General features: G+C 39.0%; 1 protein-coding gene across 1 annotated transcript in view; it reads left to right on the top strand.

Annotated features, from left to right (window-relative positions):
* The window catches only part of BMPR1A (bone morphogenetic protein receptor type 1A), a 137,880-nt gene that overhangs the window by 105,969 nt on the left and 9,279 nt on the right, over nt 1-22,632 (top strand). Inside the window, exons 4-8 of the mRNA XM_023240628.2 lie at nt 7,404-7,566; nt 8,384-8,486; nt 12,836-12,932; nt 13,095-13,194; nt 18,606-18,750. Of these exons, the coding sequence (XP_023096396.1) occupies nt 7,404-7,566; nt 8,384-8,486; nt 12,836-12,932; nt 13,095-13,194; nt 18,606-18,750 (608 nt within the window). The remainder of the gene's footprint in view (nt 1-7,403; nt 7,567-8,383; nt 8,487-12,835; nt 12,933-13,094; nt 13,195-18,605; nt 18,751-22,632) is intronic.

The following is a 22,632-nucleotide window of genomic DNA, read 5'->3' on the forward strand; positions in this document are numbered from 1 at the left end:
TTTAATTAGGACATTATTCCATACTGAAGAGATAGTACTACTTTGCAAAAGGATTTTAGAGTAAAGTTATTAGGCATCTTCATTTAAGTTTATGTCTTCACAGATCGTTTTTTCATAATGTTTCTTCATTCACAGCGACAAAGGTTAATATCTACCAACAAGAGATACTATTAAGAGCACAATTTTTTTTTAACATTTTCGTTTTAAAGAGTGAACATAAAAATAAAATCTAGAGCTTCTCCATATTTTGTCATAGGTGTAATTAATATCTTTATTATTTTCTTGCTCAGAACACAGCCCACTTCCAAAAGCCACTTTTTTGTGTGTGGAATACCAAATTATTTAATAAAACACCTTTATTTTAACAGCTCTTGTTGTATGTCTTGTTGATCAGCATTAACCAAAGTGTCATAGTTTTGAAGATGAGTTAAATTAATAATAAGATTTCCTACCTTACCCCCAGGTAATCAGTATTTGATGTTAAATTTTCTAAAAATCTATATAGATCACACAGGCAATATGATACAAAATTCTTTCCCTACCCTGATTCAAGTTGCTCTATAATAAACTTTCATTAGATGAAATAAATTGATATTTAGTTATCAGGCATAAATAAAAAAATCTCAATAAGAATTATATTTCTGTGATGAAGAGCAAAATTTGTTACATTTCCTCTCAAAAAGATTAGTTTGATAGTTGGTTCCAATGATAAGATAAAGGGATGCCTGGGTGGCTCGGTCATTTAAGCATGGGACCCTTGATTTCAGCTCAGGTCTTCATCTCACGGTTTGTGAAATCAAGCCCTGTGTTGGGCTCTGTGCTGACAGTGCGGAGCCTGCTTGGGATTCTCTGTCTCCCTCTCACTGTCCTTCTTTCTCTGTCTCAAAATGAATAAATAAACATTAAAAAAAATGTTCAATAAATTTCAGTATAAAAAAATGATAAGATAAAAATATTTAGTCTTGGGGCGCCTGGTGGTGCAGTTGGTTAAGAGTCGGACTTCAGCTCAGGTAGTGATCTCGTGGTTCATAAGTCCAAGCCCCGCATCGACAGCATGACAGCATCTCTGCTCCTCCCCCGACTCACATTTTTTCTCTCTCTCTCAAAAATAAACATAAAAAAACTTCAGTCTTAAAAGAACTAAACCAACATAGAAGAAAATGTTATTTCTTAGAGGATTATTTCTAATGCTATTTCTAAGAAGGATTGCAGAGTGGTTATTAGTGGAAATTACTTTTGACTTGGGCGTCAGTTGTGTTTTAGGAAAATAAATTGCTCCATATGTTGGTTTTCTTGTTATAAAATAGAACCAATAACACATATCCTAGATGTAAATAACACATATCCTAGATGAACATTAAATGTTATGATTAAGATTAAAGTGCTTTACGTTGCGATTAAGTTACTCAAGTTGGAACAGAAGAATGAGTCACTTGATATTAACATCTAATAGCTATTTAGTCCTTGTTTTTGGCTTGGTCACACATTTTAGAAGTGGATTTTAGCTTTAAGTAACTGATTACTCCACAAACAGTGACTTGAACAAATAATTTTTGATGTAGATGGTAGGTATCTCCTGGTGTTCATTCAGTAGTTCAGTGGTGTCAAGTTTGACATCTATAATTTTTTGGCCTCTCCTTAATGGTTACAAAATGGCTTCTGTACCTACACTGGAGGAAGGAAAAATGGGGAAAGGTTCAGCGCTGACCTCAACTGGACATTACTTCAGGAAAGCAAACTGTCCCCAGAAACTAACCTTCTGCTGGCAGATTTTATCTTGTTTTGTTGGATAAACTGAGACAGTTGCTAAGGCTACTAGAAAACTGAGAGACAGGACTGACTGTCATAGTCAGCTCAGATTCATCTCAGTCCATTGCTTCCCAAGACCAGAGTTTGGTCAGCTGAGAAGACAGGGAAAATAGATATCCTTTGGACAACTAAAAGAGTCTGGGACAGATTTTTATCTCTTCTGTCATTTAAGATGTTTTCAGTCTTAGGTTACAAACAAAACAATTCAAAATAGCTTAAACAATAAGGAAAATGTTGTATCACAAAACGAGAAGTCTGAAGGTAGGGCAACTTCGGTAAGTTAATTCTGTGGCTCATCACATTCTTTCTCTATTTCAACAGTGTTGTACTCCACCTATTAATTTAGTCCTGGGTTAACTTACTTCATGGCCACAGGTGGCTACTGTGGAGCCAGATGTCACATGCAGATGTGGCAAATTTGGGTTGACAACATCAAGTAGAAGAGGAGTGGATGTCTCTCATGGCTCTTTTTTTGTTGTTGTTGAAGTTTATTTATTTATTTTGAGAGAGAGCAAGCGAGCGTGAGCAGGGAAGGAGCAAAAAGAGAGAAAGAGAGAATCCCAAGCAGACTCCACACTGTCAGCGCACAGTACAATGCAGGGCTTGATCTCATGAACCGTGAGATCATGACCTGAGCCGAAATCAAGAGTTGGACACTTAACCAACTGAGCCACCCAGGCACCCTTCTCGTGGCTCTTTTTAATTGGTAAAGAAATCTTTCCTCAGACACCTCTCCCCTTCCCTTGCCTTCCCCTCCCCAGCAGACTTCCTTCTAACCTTATTGGCCAGAATTAATTTATGCTTTTGTATAAACAGTGGCAAGGGGAAGGAAACTGAAATTGTTGGATTAGACAAAATAATTGTCTCTACTGAGGGTAGGTCTGTGCTTCTCTGAATCACAGGAGGAGGAGCAAATACTTAAAAAGGGGTGTGGGGTGTGTGTGTGTGTGTGTGTGTGTGTGTGTGTGTGTGTTGCCAGCAAGGTAGAGGGGAGAAAACAACTAATGGCATCTGTTGCAGGGTACCACATTTGTCTACCTAACATCATACATGCCCTTCTTACATGCATATACTAAAAGTGCTGGTGTTGGTAGAAATACTCAATTCGTGCTCAGAGGGGTATATACATATAACCCAGAGGTTTATCCACATGTTGCACTCAGCCACTCATATAGTGTGTATGTAGTATATAGCCTTGTCCATCAGATTCATATATGCCTCTTCACAGTCCAGCAGTGTGTGGCTAAGGGAGAAATTGTCGGTGCCTGACACACCCAGTATTTAGTGATGAAGAAGAAATAGGATGAGTGCTGTATAAACTCCCATTCAGAAGGGCGACTTGAAAGCAGCCTTCAGTACTCATGCGCCGTAGCACATAGATTAAGGAGAACTGTTACTGATTACTTCATACATGCAATGCATTGATGTCCCATTGGTCTCTGCAGCCCTCCTGCCTTTTGCTTTCTAATTATTCCTATTCTAGACATTCTGCTTTAAGGACAGGGGAGGAGTTTCTGTGCTTTGTACAAAGGAAACCCATAGATTACTAGGAAAGTGAGAAAAATTATTTAGCCGGGAATAAAAATGCAGTAAAGTCAGGGGCGCCTGGGTGGCTCATTTGGTTAACTGTCTGAATTCGACTCAGGTCATAATCTTGCCTTTCATGGGTTCAAGCCCTGCGTCGGGCTCTGTGCTAACAGCTCAAAGCCTGAAGCCTGCTTCAGATTCTGTGTCTGCCTCTCTCTCTGCCCCTCCCCTACTCATGCTCTGTCTCTTTCTCTCACAGAATGAATAAACATTTTAAAAAATGTAGTAAAATCATTGATGCCAAAAATTACCATTAATGACAAAGGAACATGGTGTAAATGTGCCTGTAGGTAGTTACTTGTATCTTTTAGCTATTGGTCTCCATATTCGTATATATTTGTGTTTTTTTTTTCTGAGCTGTTACACTAGAGCATGCAAACTTTAAATATTTTTTGCGTGTGTTTGTTTTGAGATACATCCTAGAGCTTCAGCCCAGCCCAGACCCCATAATTTTATGCCATTGTAAATGCAAGACTTGAAAGAGATTGGCAAATTCTAGGAGTTGACGGAAGACCCGCGTGCCTGAGCATGGTGGAGGACAGGTGCTATAAGTTGATGTTGGAGAGGTACAGAGGTTCCAAATCCTGCTGGCAGTAGGCATGGTGAAGGAGGTTGGAGTTTATTCCGAGTGCATATGGAGCCATTAATTGGTTTTAAGCAGGGGAGTGAACAGGATCAGATTTATGTTTATAAGATAACTCTGGCTCCTGTATGGGAAATAGATTGGAGGGGCCAAGAACAGAAATAGGGAGGTCAGTGTGGAGATTCCTATCTCAGAAGTAGCATGCCATGATGGGCCCAGGTAATAGCAGGTGAGCTGGAGAAAAATGGGAAAAACTTGAGATCTATTTTGGAGAGTGAGCCAAAAGACTTGGGGAGACAGGTTTGAAGAGAAAAGTCAAGAGTTCCATTTTGGACAAGGTAATTTTGAGATTACTTACAAGCAGGTCAAAGCTAAAGGGGTAAATCTAGGAACCATAAACAGATTTGCTTAAACTGTGGGAATGGGCGCTGTCACCTAGGGAGGTGGTGCAGAGAAGCTGTTGCTACCTATTTTTCTTTGCATCTAGGCCTCTATTTTGGGAAAGTTTATAACGTTAAGATACAGCTTAGTTTTTCTTGCCTTTGACACCCAGGCTGAGTTTGTGTTACAGGCTCCTTCCTTTGTTTACCTTTGTATTGTATCCCTGTTCACACTGTGTTTATCTGCGTGCTTACCGCCCCTCCCCTTCACTGCCCTCCAAGTTTCTCAAGGACTCCATCAGTTTCCAGCATTCAGTAACTTGCCTGCACATAGCTGGCCTCTAGTTAGTGTTTTGTTAAATAAATATCTGAGGTAATATAAGTTCCAAATGCAAATTATTATAATTAGGATTTTTATTTCCTAAATTCAGATAGTGTTTGGGAAATTGTGTGTATTAACCATCATAGAACTTTGCATAGTCTAGGTATCCGTGATCTTTAAGTACAGTACAATCTTTGTAAATAAATAATATTTCCATTTGTACCTTATTTTATATTTAATTAAGCCCTTTACTGTCTATTCATTTCTTCTGTATATAACCTCTTGGTGTGAATTGGGAAGGAATTATTATTACTGTTTTTTAGAGCTAGAGAATGAGATTCAGAGAGTACCACCTGTGGACATATTTGGGAGTTGAACCCTTAACTTCTCACTGTTATTTCAGTGTCATTTCTACAACACTACCACTTTCTCTGTGTATCATTAGATTTTTGGAAAATTAATTGCATGTGGTATATTATTTGATGATTTTTCTCCATAGTTAAACGGATGCTTCCTTCTGTTATTATGATGGGTTTGAAAGCTAAGAGACTTCAGGTGTCCTCTAGTCCTGGAGTCTTATTCACTAAATGAGGCCTGGAGAAGTGGTGGCTTCTCCGTGATCACCCAGTGAACTAAACTGTGGTACGACCACAGTAGGAGAATAGTAGACCACAATCCAGGTCTCCTTGTTTTTTTTTTTTTTTTTAATTTTTTTTTCAACGTTTATTTATTTTGGGGACAGAGAGAGACAGAGCATGAACGGGGGAGGGGCAGAGAGAGAGGGAGACACAGAATCGGAAACAGGCTCCAGGCTCTGAGCCATCAGCCCAGAGCCTGACGCGGGGCTCGAACTCACGGACCGCGAGATCGTGACCTGGCTGAAGTCGGACGCTTAACCAACTGCACCACCCAGGCGCCCCCCAGGTCTCCTTGTTTTTAGCCTAGTGGATTTCTTCCTTTCCTGGCCACTACCCTCCCTTTTTTTATTTTTGCAGTTGACATTGCTAGCATAAATGAGGTCTTTAAGTTTTGTTAACAGTTTAAAGGATTAAATGAAGATTATTAAAATTCAAGGCGTGGAGGGGCGCCTGGGTGGCTCATTCGGTAAGTGATTCTTGATTTCGTCTCGGGTCATAATCTCAAGACTTCGTTGGATCGAGCCCCACAATCCTGCTTGAGGTTCTCTTTCCCCTCCTCTCTCTGCTCCTTTCCCTGTCCACTCTCACTCTCTCTCAAGATAAATAAGTAAACATTAAAAAAAAAAATTCTGGGCATGGAATCGCTAAAACTTAATTAGCAGCACATTCTCTTCCTGTTATCAAATGTGTGCATATGTGTTACTTTTTCTCTCTTCATCTCACCAGTATGGCTACATTTTAAGTCAAGTCTACATTATGCTTGAACTTTATAATAAAATGTTGCTTATACGCAGTTCTCTTAATATTTTACACCTGTTTGGCTCTACATTTTATTCCTTGGAGGTCAATCCTCCAAGGAATAAGCTAGCCAATTTCAGCTGATTCAGAGGGAGGGAAGAATTACTCACACATTTTAAGAAGTTCTGTTCTGCTTTCAGCCTGAAAGATTCAGTACCAAATATGACAGTATCTGTCATTTGAGGCTACTTGACTCTAATGCAAAAACACAGTTCTGTTTTCATAAGCTAACTACTGCCCTACAGTAACCTTCAGTTTCTGGCAGCATAGTCTGGATTCGAACCAGTGACCTTCAGATAAAGGGCACCAGATAATATGATTAGTCCCCATGCTCTCACAATACCCTTACTTAAGCAATTAAAGTCCAAAGCAAGATGCTTAGTAACTCCACTTCCGCATAGAGGCACAAATAGAGCACTTATTGTTTTTAAGCTAGTCCCAAGTTTTGAGACAAAGAGCTTAAGAACCATAATTTGTATATATATATTTTTAAGTTTATTTAGTTATTCTGAGAGAGAAAGCATGCGAGTAGGGGAGGCACAGAAAGGCACAGGGAGAATCCCAAGCAGACTCCTCTCTGCTAGTGCAGAGCCCAACACAGGGCTCAATCTCACAAACCCTGAGATCATGACCTGAGCTGAAATTAAGAGTCAGACGCTTAACCAACTGAGCCACCCAGGTGCCCCATAATTTGTGTATTTTTTAATAATTGTAAATAATCTCAGCCTTCCCTGAAGCCATTTCCCATTTTGTACCTTTCTTGTAGGTTATGACCATATTGTATGTCTGCCACTCTTGTCTTCCACTGGTGCAAAACTTGTGACATAATCTTCTCCATATGTCCAACAATACCTGGGGCAGTACTCTGTGCATCATAGGTTATTAACAAATGTTAAATGTATGAATGAAATGTATTTTTTTAACGTTTATTTATTTTTGAAAGACAGAGACAGTGGGAGCGGGGGAGGGCAGAGAGCGAGGGAGACAGAGTCTGAAACAGGCTCCAGGCTCCAAGTTGTCAGCACAGAGCCCGATGCAGGGCTCAAACCCACAGACGGCGGGTTCATGACCTGAGCCGAAGCTAGACGCTCAACCGACTGAGCTACCCAGGCATCCCTGAATGAAATGTATTTTTAATTAAACACATTAGCTGCCATTACATAAGAAAGCTGCCATTACATAATAATTACGCACTAAGAAAGCTTAGAAATTTCTCATTGAAAATTGAAATGGAAGAATTAGCTTTTCGGAAATGATGTTTTCACAAATTTCATACTTGAATACAGGGCAGAATCTGGACAGTATGCTCCATGGTACTGGGATGAAATCAGACTCTGACCAGAAAAAATCAGAAAATGGAGTAACCTTAGCACCAGAGGATACTTTGCCTTTTTTAAAGTGCTATTGCTCAGGACACTGCCCGGATGATGCTATTAATAACACATGCATGTAAGTACTTTATGTAGTCCTTAAAGTTATGGGAATAGGATTGCATTTAGTGCTATTTTAAGAATTGTTTACATTGTCTTCATTTTTTTTTCTTTAATTTTATATGATATCTTTTACAAAGAGCCAAAAAACTTCTTGTTCTTTGTATGGGAACATTTAGTACTATTAAATGATTGATGTTTCTTTTCTCAGAGTTAACGTTGTAATACAGCTTTTTAAAGGAGATAGAAGGATTTGAATCTGGTATTTGTCTAATGTTTTGAGTTTATTTAATGATCTTTTTATCATAAAGTTTACTGATACTTACTGTAGAAAATTTAGAGATTACCAAAAAAAAAAAAAAAAAAACAAACTCACTCAAAATCTTGTAATTCTAAATTGGTCGAAATATTTTACAGAAAGATAGGCGTGATATTGTGATATTTAATTAATTTTATATTATTTTGATACAAGTGAGCTCCCAGTCCAATTCTGATTTATATAACCATTTTAATTTTCCTACTTTATTTTATGTTAACTATTCAACACATTTATATATGGTCATGTAATTCTATTCCATATTGTTTGGGGACATTGAAGAATTGGCTTACTAGCCAAAAAAATTCCCTGAACAACTGAGTGTCATCAGTTAATTGTCGCCCTGTTATGAAAGTGATAATGTCCTGTTTTTGTACTTTACTAATAACTGTATGCTCTTTGAATATCACCAAATAGAAAGCAAAAACGTATATATGTAAAATACTGAAATTATATGATAGTTCATCATGTCTTCAATGTGAAGTTATATTTTTTGGTTTTTGGTTTTTTTTTCTTTCAGAACGAATGGGCACTGCTTTGCCATCATAGAAGAAGATGACCAAGGAGAAACCACATTAGCTTCAGGGTGTATGAAATATGAAGGATCTGACTTTCAGTGCAAGGTAAGATCTGATTTAGGGCCTGTGAAATAAAGAAGGGAGGGGCCACGTGAAAAGTATTCATTTCCCCAGGAGAAGTGTGCCTGATCTGCACGTCACTCTATGTTCTTATAAACCAAGTATATTGGAGGAAGCTTAGTTCTTAATTCAGGTAATATGATTGTGGTAATTGAAGTTCCAGATTATTTTACTTTATTTTTTTTTTAATTTTTTTTATGTTTATTTATTTTTGAGAGAGAGAGAGAGAGAGAGAAAGAATGAGTGGGGGAGGGGCAGAGAGAGAAGGAGACACAGAATCCGAAGCAGGCTCCAGGCTCTGACCTGTCAGCACAGAGCCTGATGCGGGGCTTGAACTCACAGACTGAGAGATCATGACCTGAGCCGAAGTCGAACGCTCAACGGACTAAGCCACCCAGGCGCCCCTATTTTACTTTTAAAAAAACGTTTTAAATCATATCCTATTTCTAAATTGTCATGACTGCAAAAAAAAATGTTACAGTATCACCTGTGGATTATCAAATTGACTGGAAAGACTTCAAGGTGATGGGCAAGAATAACCTTTGTATCACTCTGAGAATGCAGAAACATTAAGTCCTTGTAAGGAAATCTCAGTGGAGTTGTTTTAACAGCAGCAGCAAAGGCATCCAAGGGCTGGTAATAAAGAGTTTATGAATATCCTCATGCCTCTTGGTTATAAACCTAATCTCTTCAAAATCCTGTATAGTAATTTTGCCCCAGGGATTCTTCCAGCTTTAGATAGAACCGTTTGTACACAAATTTAAGCTTCAACTATTTTAGGAAATGATTCACATTATTAAGAAACTCTCAGGATTGATATATGTTCCAATCTCTGCTAAAAGTTTGGGATCCATGTGCCCCCTCTGCACATCTCCCTTCCCCCACACACACATATATTGCATCCCATCTACTTCTTTTATTTTAATGTTTATTTTTGAGAGAGAGGGAGAGAGCACACAGAGGAGGGGCAGAAAGAGGGAGACAGAGGATCCCAAGCAGACTCTGCACTGACAGCAGAGAGCCCGATGCGGGACTTGAACTCACGAACCGTGAGATCATGGCCTGAGCTGCAGTCAGATGCTTAACCGACTGAGCCATTCAGGCACCCGCGCCCCCCCCCCCCCCCCCCCCCCCCCCCGCCAATTTATTTTCTTCTTCCCCTCCCCCTCCTCCTCCGAGAGAGAAAGAGATAGAGTGACTATCTTAAGCAGGCTCCATGGCCAGCCCGATGTGGGACTTGATCTTAAGACCACCCCAACCCCAGGGCTCTATTTCATAACCAACCGTGAGATCATGACTTGAGCTGAAATCAAGAGTTGGATGCTTAACCAACTGAGCCACCCAGGCACCCCTCATCCCATCTATTTTCTAGGTGTGACACCTCTAGTGACAAGGGCTCATTACCTCCCAAGACCATCTATTTCATCTGTACTAATGACCTGACGTGATCTTTACAAAGCTTTTCCTCCTAATGACTACAAATCTCTCCCTGCCCCTTTGGATCAAATCTAAAGCCTCTTTCATATGACAGCCTTTTACTGTGTGAAGGACGTTTTTTGGTCTGTTTGTGTGGTCCTGTGTTCCTCCCCATTCCTATAGTCTTTGCCTATAGGTGAAAATGATAGCTCACAGTCCCCTCCACTGCTCCATGTCTGATCAGCTTCAGAGTTACACTGATTTCTCAGCGTAATATGCAGAATTGAGTGTGGTCCGACCTGGGGTGGGAGGGGGGAACGCAGAGAATAAGTAACTCCTTTCCTTTTCCTAAATACAGCCAGATCTCATGTTGGATGTTGGATGTTGGATTGTTACACCACACTTTGAAACATACTGAGCTACCTGTCAGCTAAAATCCCCGTCTTCCACTCATGCTACTGCTGAACCATATCTCTTAGATTCTATATTGATTCTTTGGTTTCTTGCCACAAATAAGAGGATGGAAATGGAATGAGTTTTTGAAAATAGTTGTTATATGCCTGTCTCTGTTAAATTTTATCATATTAGAATTAGCCCTTTGGGGGTGCCTGGGTGGCTCAGTCGGTTGAGCATCTGACTTCAGCTCAGGTCATGATTTCACAGTTTGTGGGTTTGAGCCCCACGTCGGGCTCTGTGCTGACAGCTCGGAGCCTGGAGCCTGCTTCGGATTCTAGGTCTCCTTCTCTCTCTGCCCATCCCCTGCTTGTGCTCTGTCTGTCTCTGTCTCTCAAAAATAAATAAGTAAATAAATATAAAAACAAAAAATGAATTAGCCCTTTGCTGTAATTTGGCAGGATTTGTGGGGGGGGGGGGATGATAATTTAATTATTTCTTGCAGTTTTATGCCATTTGCATGTTTATCAACCACATATTCTATACATTTTTTTAATCACTAAAAATATTGAAGGAAGAACTGTGGTTAGAGCAGTGAGCTCAGCAGTAATAACCCGTATCTTGCATGCCCCTAAACGAGGCATATCACAAACTGACTTCACTAATATAAATTAGTTGTTAAACTTCACAGTCTGTGTTCTTTTAACATAAGAAAGAGTCTAACATTTAGCTCTTCAGTTTCCAACACTTGTCCTTTCTAAATTCTTCCTGTCACACCTGCCTTCCAGCCCTCTCAAAGTGTTCTCTTGGCCAGGGTGTGATCATGAGGGCAGCCACTCACCAAGAATACAGAAGCCCTGGAGGGTCTCTTCCGGCGTCTGGGAAAGCAGCTGCCATGTAACAGTGCTTTTTCCTTGTCCTCCATCACCTCCTGGTTTTCAGCAACACATCCATTGCTTGGCGGTCTTCTAGCATTGCTAGAGAAACCCCTTCTTAGTTGATCTTTACATTTTGTCTTCTGCAGGGCTAAGCTCATTTTGAACATTAGCCTTCCTGCAACTGTTTGTAGATGCTTCGTAGTCCTTTTATTCACCTTCAGTTAATATACTCTCCAATCCCTCCTTCATGTCAATGTTCTCGATCTGGGGTTATTTCAGAGTCATTTGTGTAACTCCTAACATCTCTTTCTTTTCTTTCTCTTTATGGTCATTTAAAAGTAAAACTGTTTGGGGGCATGTGGGTGGCCCAGTCAGTTGAGTGTCTGACTTCAGCTCAGGTCATGATCTCGTGTTTGTGGGTTCAAGCCCTGCGTTGGGCTCTGTGCAAGACAGCTCAGAGCCTGGAGTCTGCTTCAGATTCTGTGTCTCCTCTGTCTGCCCCTCCCTCCCCTGGTCACCCTCTGTCTCTGTCTCTCAAAAAATAAAACATTAAAAAAATAACTTTTTTTTTTAAGTAAAACTTTTTTAACATTAAAAATTTAGTTAAAATGGAAAACTTGTGCTTTTGGAAGTTTCCCAGTACTCTCAACCCATCTTTTCTGGTAGGATCAAGTCGTGGACTCCTATTCATTCACCTTTTTAAAGTAATACTTGATTATACTGAGGTTTTTCTGTTTTGGCCATCTGATACTTAAGAATAACATGGTCAGTTTCTGCTTATGTTCCTGCTACTTTTATAATGACAAGCAATTCCTTTCTGTTGCTATTTTGGTCCAGAATGGCAGTTTTCCCAGGCAGTGCTGAAATGTCAGCATTCAAGTTAATAACTTGTCAAGTACTGTACCAATCACGTAAAACTTCACACATAATTGTTGATGTCTGCTCTCTTGACTGAAGTCTTGTTCTGTGCTCATTTTCTGATCTGTCAGGGACACATCTCCTCTCTGGTCGGTGGTCTCTAAGAAACTCTCAGGAGTATGGTTTCTGCATTTTGCCTTTGTCCTCACCACATCTGCTTTAACTTGCTTCTGCATTGGGTTCCTTAGTCTCAACATAGTTGTTCTGTGCAGACTCTGCAGTATCTTCTACCTCCTCGACTATTTTTCCTCACGTCTCCTTTCTTTAGACTACAACGCCCTCCACTTAAGTCGTCTTGGTGCTGCTGTGAGATCCTGTGCACCCTACTAGTTCATCACTGCAATAAAGTGTATTACCCATGTTTTTTAGGAAAAGATCTCATGACTTCGATTTTTACTACTACAAACAGGTGAATAGTAATACATTAAGATATGCCAAAGTTTTGGTGAAAAATACTTGTGAACTTTTGTTTATAATTTAGTTATAGTCCAGTGTTCCAACACATCATCCACATACATATGTTCTTAAGAAATACCATTTTACAATCCTTACAACACTATTTCAACACACATAATTTTTTGATAATCTTTTCTTAACACATAAAACTTGCAGGTCCTTTTCACTCAACAGAGCTAGAAATTGTGTTCATGAATATTAAAAAAAAAAAAACCCTCATTCTCACCTGAAAATATCAAGCCATTTTTAATTTTGTCCTTACTCTTCCTCTAGGATTCACCAAAAGCACAGCTACGGCGGACGATAGAATGTTGTCGGACCAATTTATGTAACCAGTATTTACAACCTACACTGCCCCCTGTTGTCATAGGTAGGTTCGTCTAGAAGAGGGTGATTGTGATTTTCAGTAAAATATTTTCTGATTTTGACAGTAAGCAAGCTTTCTAGAATTTAACACTCCCAAGTTATTTTTCTCCTTGCGTATGTGATGAAGAGATCAAATGTGTGCTTTGTTGTTCACTTCCCTTGTCAGGTCCATTTTTTGATGGCAGCATTCGCTGGCTGGTTGTGCTCATTGCAATGGCTGTCTGCATAGTTGCTATGATCATCTTCTCCAGCTGTTTTTGTTACAAGTAAGATCATTATTTTTATATAAAATATGTTGTTGAATATTAGATGTAAGTAGTTCTTTAAAAGGCAATGGGCATAAGTTATTGACCACTGAATGCAGTTCAAACACCATTAACTTGTATTCTCTGGGTCTGTCTTCTTTAACTAACCAGATTATATTTTTCTTAAGGAAAAAGAGGACCTTACTATTAATCAGTTAATTGAACCCAACTTTATACTTCTTGTTCATGAGTACTTAGGATTTTTCTTATTTATGGAATATTGAACTTTTTGTATCTGAATGTTTAAAATCTGTCCCAAGAAGACAACTGCATTATCGTTCTTTAGTTACTTGGGGCTTCAGAATTGTTTGTGGTTAGTCATGATTTCAGAAGACAGATGCCAAAAGAGAAGAGGAATAAGAGGAGGGGATAAACTTCAATAATAAAGCATTATCTTATTGGCATATGAATAGACTGAGAGATCAGTGGAACAGGTTCCTAGACCCATAAATAGACCCCAGTATATAAGTAAATTTAGTATATGGTAAAGGTAACATTCCAGATCACTGGGGAAAACATGGATTATTTGACAAATGGATTTAGTAGTAGGTGGCTATATAGAAAAACATGAGGGGTGTATAGTTAGCTCGTTTAGTTGAGAGTTGGTTGACTCTTGATTTTGGCTCAGGTCATGATCTCACAGTTGTGGGATCGAGCCCCACATCAGGCTCCATGCTGGGTGTGTAGCCTGCTTAATTTTCTTTCTCTGTCTCTGTCTCTGTCTCTGTCTCTCTCTCTCTCTCCCCTTCTCTCCCTCCACCCCCTCTTTAAAAAAAAAGAAAAAGATGAAGTTCAGTCAGTAACCTACATCGTAATAAGTTTTACCCATCTTGGATCTAAATACGTAACATTAACTGATTAAAGCACTGGAACAGACCATAGAAGAATTTAAAAAAATAATCTCAGTGTGGAAGACCTGTGACTGACATAAAACCAAGAAGCAAAGAAAAACACCCCATACACAGAAAATAAAACCTTAAAAAAGAAAAACTTGCGTCAAGTACATAAAAATAAAACTTTACTATGTGGCAGAAACCACCATAAACAGAAGACAAAGAGTGAAAAATATTGGTATCTCATATTACAAAGAGCTGATTTCTCAAATATAGAGAGCTTTTATAAATCAAAAACAAAAAACTTAGCAGTTCAATGGGAAAACATTCCCCCCAAACTGAACTCACATTTATCTAAAAGGAAATACTTACAGCTCTGAAAAGAAAAATAAAAAGATGACTCAAGAATATTCACAATATGAAAAATAGAAATTAAAATCATACTGAGATACTGTTTTCCACCTATAATACTGGCAGAAATTCTTAGATAAAGAGACAGATTGAGCATCTCCCTTTTGCTGCCTCCAGTGAAAAAGCAATAGTTTTTACCTTCTTTGTCCAGCTAGGACAAGGAGAATGGGATACCAGATAACAGCAAAAAACAACAACAACAACAACAAAACCTTTGGAACTTGGGAAACTTTTGGATGAGTAGTAAGTGACTTTGCGGACCTACAAAATCAGACTCCTAGGCTAGAATTTGAGAAAGTAAAGGTGCAACCAGTTTATACTATAGAATTCCCCAAGAAGCTCGAAAATTGGCAGCACCAGTTACCTCTGGGAGTAAAGCTGAGAGTGGCAGTAAAACCAAGAGGATTGCTTGAAAGTCTATTTTTAGAAAGTCAGATGCTGTGTTATGCAATACTGCATTAGGAAATCACTCCCAAACATAGTGGCTTAAAACAGCAATTATTATCTCTCACTGTGGGTCAGAAATTCAGGAGTGACTGACTGCACGTCAGAATCTTTGATACGGTCCAGTCAGATGTCAGCAGGAGCTGTGCTCACCTAAAGGCTTGACTAGAGCTGGTAGATCACTTTCCAAGGTAGCTCACTTCTGATGCTCACAGGTTGACAGGGGAGCTTAGTTTCTCTGATGTGAGCCTCTTAACAGAGCTGTATGAGTATCCTTGCAGCATGAAGACTGGCTTCTTCCTCCTAGGGTGAGTGATTCAAGAGATCAAGGTGGAAGCTGCAATGCTGTTTACGATCTAGACTCCAAAGTTACACCATCACTTCTGCCACATTGTGTTGGTCACACAGGTCAGCCCTAAAACATTATGGAAGGGAAACAGGGACTTACATACCGGGAGGTGAGAATGTTGTGGTCCATCTTGGATGACAAGTCCCACAGATGTTGAGACCCCTACTCTTGTTCAGAACAGTCACCCCTACTATCTCCCTGACAGAAAGCTAGAAGTTTCTCTGTAAAGAACAAAGAGGGGCGCCTGGGTGGCTCAGTCGGTTAAGCGTCTGACTTCAGCTCAGGTCATGATCTCGAGGTTCCTGAGTTCAAGCCCTGCATCGGGCCCTGTTCTGACAGCTCAGAGCCTGGAGCCTGCTTTGGATCCTGTGTCTCCCTCTCTCTCTGTCCGTCCCCCACTCATGCTCTGTCTATCTTTGTCTCTCAAAAATAAATAAAAATCTTTAAAAAAAAAAAAAAAAAGAACAAAGATAAGATTCTTAGTTGTGGCATCCCATTATTGAGGGTGAGATATTATAGTGAAAACATGGAGGTAAAGTGAACATTTATATACTTATTGGTGGGCCCCTCAACCCTCCCAGAACTCTGTTAGGCAGACTTATTCAAACAGGAAATAGGAAAAATCTTCTTGGCGAAATCCATCCAGCCCAAGAGAAAAAAACCTAAATATACTCACCTCCATGGGCCCAGTGAAATGGTCCAGGCAGTTATCTCACAGTGAAGTCTGTAATCAGTAAGCTCCACTCATGTATCAGTAGTTGCCAATGAGGCAGTGAGGGCACTAATCCCTGAAAAACAGGAGACAAATGAAGTAAGCCTTATGATTGCCCACCAAACTGCCTGGAGAGAGTTTCTAGCTATAGGACATAGGAGGAACCCAGGTGTAGCCCATCAGGCTCTGGCTCAAGGAGATGTAGCTGAGTCTGGGGTATGAATAACAGAGTACTAAAGAGGAGAGAACTTCACAGGGAAAGAACTCTGGACATCTGCAGAAGGTTCTTATCAAATATTCAGCTGAATCTTTATCAGCATGTACAAGTGAGGAAACTGCCCAAGACTGGGTAAGAATGCCTGAAAAGATCGAAGGAAACAGTGTTCAGTGCTCACACAAGTCTGGGAATAGTGTCTGTTTCCATCACCTGGGAGACTTGAAAACCTCATAATCCCCAGGGCTTTGGTTAGAGTACTCAGAAGGGTCTTGCTTCAGTATTGGGGAATAATTAGCTCTAAACTAAACATGACATCCTAGAGCAAAGTTCAAGGATATTTAGAGGGGCGCCTGGGTAGTTCAGTCAGTTGACTGACTGACTCTTCTGACTCTTGATTTTGGTTCAGGTCATGATCCCAGGGTCATTGGATCAAGGCCAGCGTTGGGGTCCTTGTTGAGTGTGGAGCCTGCTTGAGATTCTGTCTCAGTCTTCCTCTGTCTCTCTTCCCCGTTCATGCTGTCTCTCTCTTTCTTTAAAATAATAAATAATAAATAAGAATATTTAGAAGAATATAAAAACACCCAGCACCAACAAGGTAAAATTCACAGTATCTGCCATCTAGTCAACAATTACCAGGTATACAACTAATACAACCAGTAATGAGGAATCAAAACACCAACCGAAAACTGATGGAAGTTTTAGAATTAGTGGATAGAGGCATTAAAATAGTTATTATAACTGTATTTTATACGTTCAAAAAGTGAAATAGAGACTTGGAAGATCTAAAAGAGACCCATATCAGACTTTAGAAAATGAAATCTATAATACCTGAGATGAAATATACACTGGATGAGATTAATGACAGATTAGATACTGTAGAAGAAAATATGAGTAGACATGAAGACACTGCAAGAGAAACTAAACAAACTAAACCATCAATACATATTTTAAAAATAAATTGATAGGACGCCTGGGCAGCTCAGTCGGTTGGGTGTCTGACTCTTGGTTTTGCTTGGGTCATGATCCCAGGGTCATGGGATTAAGCCCCGCATCAGGCTGAGCTTGGCCTGCTTAAGGTTTTTTCTCTCTCTCTCCCTCTGTCCATCTTCCTCACATGTCCTCTCTCTGTCTCTAAAATAAAAAAAAAAAAACAAAAAAAAACAAAACTAAAATGAAAAAAAAAAATGAGCACCAGTGAACTGTGGGACTTCATGCAACCTAATGTATATACAGTTGACAGTTGAATAGTGCAGAGGTTTGGGGAACCAACCCCTGTGCAGTCAAAATCTGTGTATAACTGACTCCCCCAAAACTTAACTACTAATAGCCTACTGTTGACTGGAAGCCTTTTCAATAACATAAACACTTGATTAACACATATTTTTTAGGTTGTGTGTATTATATGTTGTATTCTTAGAGTAAGCTAAAGAAAAGAAAATGTGTCAAGAAAATCATGAGGAAAAGAAAATACATGTATATGTAGTACTGTGCTGTATTGAAAAAAAAAATCTACACTTAAATGGATCCATGCAGTTCAAACCCATGTTTTTTTCAGTGGTCAACTGTATATATAATTGGACTTCCCAAAAGAGGGGAGAGAGCAAATTATTTTTAAAAATAATGACCAAATTTTTTTCAAATTTAATTAGAACTGTAAACCCATAGAGCCAAAGAACAAGCAACAAAAAGAAATCTACACCAAGGCACATCATTATCAAATAGCTCAAAACCAGTGATAAAGGAAAAAAATCTTAATTGCAGCCAGAGAAAAGGCAGATTAGGTGCAGAGGAAGATGGGTAAGGATGGTAGCCAACTTTTCAGGGGAAACAATGTGCATAGAGCAGAATCTTTAAAGTACTCAAGGGGTAAAAAGTCATAAACCTAGAATTCTATATGCAGAGAAAATACTTTCAAAAATGAAGGTAAACTGGGGTACCTGGGTGGCTCAGTCAGTTAAGCATCTAACTCTTGGTTTCAGCTCCGGTCATGATGTTGAGGTTCATGAGATCGAGCCCTGTGTGGGACTCTGTGCTGACAGTGCAGAGCCTGCTTGGGATTCTGTCTCTGTCTCTAAATAAATAAACAACAAAAAAATGAAGGTGAACTAAAGACACACATACAAAAGCTTGAAAGAATTCATATCCAGCAGATTTGGACCACAAAATATGTTAAAGGATGTTCTTTAAGTAGAAAAAAAATTGCATTTTAACATATATATAGAACTCTACTTCACAAGCTCCATTTCTGGATATTATTTTAACAGAGAATATATTATCCTGTAAGACTAATTTGGATGTGATCCTATCTAAAGGAAAGATGGTGTCGACAACCTCAACATTTTTCTTAACCCTAGAATTTTATAGTTTTAGAATTTTAATGTAGCTTATTTTCTGCTTTTTCAAAAGACATTATTGCAAGAGCATCTCAAGCAGACGTCGTTACAATCGTGATTTGGAACAAGATGAAGCATTTATTCCGGTTGGAGAATCATTAAAAGACCTTATTGACCAGTCACAGAGTTCTGGTAGTGGATCTGGACTACCCTTATTGGTAAGATAAAATGTCATACAAACACAAATGGTTTATCGATACAGAATTTGTCCTCATATGATCATACACAGCATATTTGTTACAGAGTAGGGAACGTTACTAAACACACATTTTTTCCCCTTCTTATTTAGAAAGATAGCTACCGTAATGCAAGGAGAAATCAGTTAAAAACAAGAAGTATGAAACAAGAAAAATAGAACAAACAGGCAATTAAGATAGAGTCTCAAACAAAATTAGGGGAAAAACGTGATCATGAGGCGCTATATAAGTGCTAGAGTTAACTCTCAAGTTTTGTTTTTAACAGCCAACTTGTAGAGGAATCAGATATAAATTCTTTGCATCTAAGGTTAAACTCATTGGCTGGGAGAAGTATAACTATTTCAAATTAATAAGTACTAGAGATCCAGATATATTTTTAATTTAATTGCATTTGTTTAAATACATTGATCTCTGATTTTTAAATTTATTGAATTCTGTAATTGAATTGGAAAGGTAAAACTATCTTCATATGCAGACCACATGATATCTACATAGAAAATCTCAAGGATGGTACCGTAAAGTGAGTTTATCAGGGTTGCAGAGTATATGGTCACTGTACAGAAATCATTGAATTTAGGTACACTGGCAATGAGTGGTTAGGAATTAATGTTTTATTTTAAAAAATGTATTTTAATGTTTATTTTTGAGAGAGAGAGCGTGCAAGCAGGGGAGGGGCAGAGAGAGAGGAAGACACAGAATCCAAAGCCAGCTCCAGGCTCCGAGCGTCAGCCCAGAGCCCGACACTGGGCTCAAATTGACGAATTGTGAGATCATGACCTGAGCTGAAGTCAGGCACTCAACCAACTGAGCTGCCCTGGCACCCCAGGAATTAAAAATTTTAAAGCAGTATCATTTAAAATAGCTTTAAAAGACATCATATATTTTAGAATAAGCTTAACAAAATGTATATAAGACCTGTGCACTGAAAATTAGAAAACATTGCCAAAAAATTAACAAAACCCTAAATAAAGGGAGATGTCTATCCTGTCTGTGAATCAGTAGATGCAGTATTAAAATTTCAATGATCCTAAATTGATTTATAGTTTGCATTCAATATGAAATCAGAGCAAACTTTTTAGAAATTGATAAGCTGATTCTAACATTTATATGGAAATGCAAAGGACCTCGTAGAAGAGTCAAAGCAATTTGGAAAAAGAATAAAGATTCACTACCTGATTTCTGTACTTACTATAAAGCTACAATAATCAGCACAGTGTGATCCTTACATATAAGTATGTATATCAGTAGAAGAGAATGGAGAGTATAGAAATGGATACAAATATCACTTGAATTGGGTGCCAGAGTAATTCAGTGGGGAGAAGACAGTCTGTTCAACAAACAGTGCAGGGAAGATTGGGCATACATTTGCCAAAAAGTATATCTCAACCCTTATCTCCAAACACAAAATTACTTTGAAATGGTTCATAGACCTAAATGTGAAAGTTGAAGTATAAAACCCTTCAAAGAAAATGTTTTAGAAAATCATTGTGACCTTGGGTTAAGCAAGGGTTTCTTAGCACACAAAAGGCATGAATCATTTTTTTAAATGATACATTGGACTTTTTTTTTTTTAAGTTTATTTATTTTGAGAGAGACCGAGACAGTGCAAGTGGGGGCGAGGCAGAGAGGGGAGGAGAGGGAATCCCAAGCAGGCTCTGTGCTGCCAGTGCAGAGCCCAACGTGGGGCTTGAACTCACGAAACCGTGAGATCCTGACCTGAGCCAAAACCAAGAGTTGGATGCTTAACCTACTGAGCCACCCAGGTGCCCCAGTGAATTGGGCTTTCTCAAAATTTAAAACTTTTCCTATTCAGAAAACACTTAAACAAAGGAAAAAATAAGTCACAAACTGACAGTGCAGATCTGAAAGAATTTCTATTGCAGAATGTATAAAGAACGTTTATAATTCAGTAATAAGGCTACCCAGTTTTTAAAAATGGACAAAATTTTGAACAGATACTTCCCAAAAGAAGATAAAAGAATGGCAAAGAAGCACATGAAAAGGTGCTCAGCAGCATCAGGCAAATGCAAATTAAACATTAAAGCAAGACACTGCACATCCACTAGTGTGGCTAAGGCTGAGAACATTAAGTGCTGAAAAGAATATAGATCGGCTAGATACCTCATACATTGCTGATGGGAATGAAAATATTTCAGCCACTTTGGGAAACAGGTTGACAGTTGACTGAAAAGTTAAGTTTATACTTTCTATACAGTGAAAGTTCTTCCACTAAGTATTTACCAAAGAGATATGCAGACAGACGTGCCCACACAAAGACCTGAATGTGAATGTTCACAGGAGCTTTGTTTGTAAGACATAGGGTTGTAAACAGCCCCCAAATCCATCAGCTGGTAAATGAATAAACAAATCATAGTATATTCATACAGTGGAATACCACTCTTCCATAAAAAGAAACTAGTGATACAGGCAGCAACAATACAGATGAATTTCAAAGTGTTTTATGCTAAGTGAAAAAAGCCAGACAAAAGACTACATATTGTGTGTTTTCATTTATGTGATATTCTAGAAAAGGCAAAACTGTAGGGAAAGAAAACAGATCAGTGATACCAGCGCCTGGGGCGGGGGGGGTGGCGGGGGGTTGACTTTAAAGAGCCAGGAGGGAACTTTCTTGGGTCCTGGGAACGTTCTATATCTTAATTGGGGTGTTGATGGTTGCATTACTGTATACATTGGTCAAAACACAGTCCTCAAAAAGTAGATTTTATTGTATGTAAATTATGCCTCAATAATCCTGACTTTCTTTAAAAACTATAAAAGGATTCTGTAATAAATGATACATAAAGTTAAGTCAGTTTAGGTATGCACAAAATCTAGTCCATTTTAACTGCATTTCCAACGTGGACCTTAGGGTTCTTATTACTTTAGAATGGCCACTAGTGCTTCTGAAAATGAAAGGTAGCAAGCAGTGTGCATCTTTGATTCAATGAAAATTAATGAAAATACTTGTACTTTAGGTATTGCCCTAAACAAATCCCTGTATTCTGTGAGTAGAAGGGAATAGAGTTCAAACAAATACATGTATACATAATAATAAAATTATAATTGTGAGAAGCGTAGCAGCTGCGAGGTATACGTGTGCTATGAAGGTGTTCCACAGAGAAATAACACCCTTAAGTGAATTCTGAAAGCTGAAATAAGAGAAATAAGAGGGGTGGTAGGTGGATGATTATAGCAGATGATGAGGCTGGAGAGTCAGGTGGGAGCCAGATCACATAGGGTCTTCCAGACTTGAGTGGAAGATTGGTAACTGTCATTTGGATTTTGCTGCATGATAAAGCACCCCGAGCTTAGTGGCTTGAGCAATAAATATTTATTATCCCTCATGATTCTGTGGGTCTGCTGGACAGTTCCTTCTCTAGAGTTGCCCGGCTGGAGCTGGATGCTCCCAGTCATGGCCAGGGCTTCCCGTGGTATCGTTCATCAGTCACAGAGTTCCCCAGCTCAGCAAGAAAGGGCGAGCCCCAGAGCACAGACACTTTTCAGGTCTCCACTTGTATCACGTTGTTCTGTTGCCAAGAGCAAGTCACATGGCCATGCCCAGAGTCTGTGAAGGAGACTACCCAAGGGGGTGTGGACTAGGAGTAGAATTATTTTGACCATTTTTGCAAACGGTCTGCCACATTGACCAATCCGTTAGTGTGTGATTTCACAAAATATGTTGTCATTGTTTCATCTACTTTTAAATATGTTATAAATTCTAACAGGGCTATTGACTGGTCGTACATCCCATCCTTTTTGTTGGGATGGGCCATCAGACCACTTTCTCAGTCTTAGCAGGTTCTTTTCATCAGGAACTCCACAAACATTTTACCTTTTTCTATG

Source organism: Felis catus, chromosome D2 (genome assembly GCF_018350175.1).
Source record: "Felis catus isolate Fca126 chromosome D2, F.catus_Fca126_mat1.0, whole genome shotgun sequence".
Lineage (NCBI taxonomy): Eukaryota > Metazoa > Chordata > Mammalia > Carnivora > Felidae > Felis > Felis catus.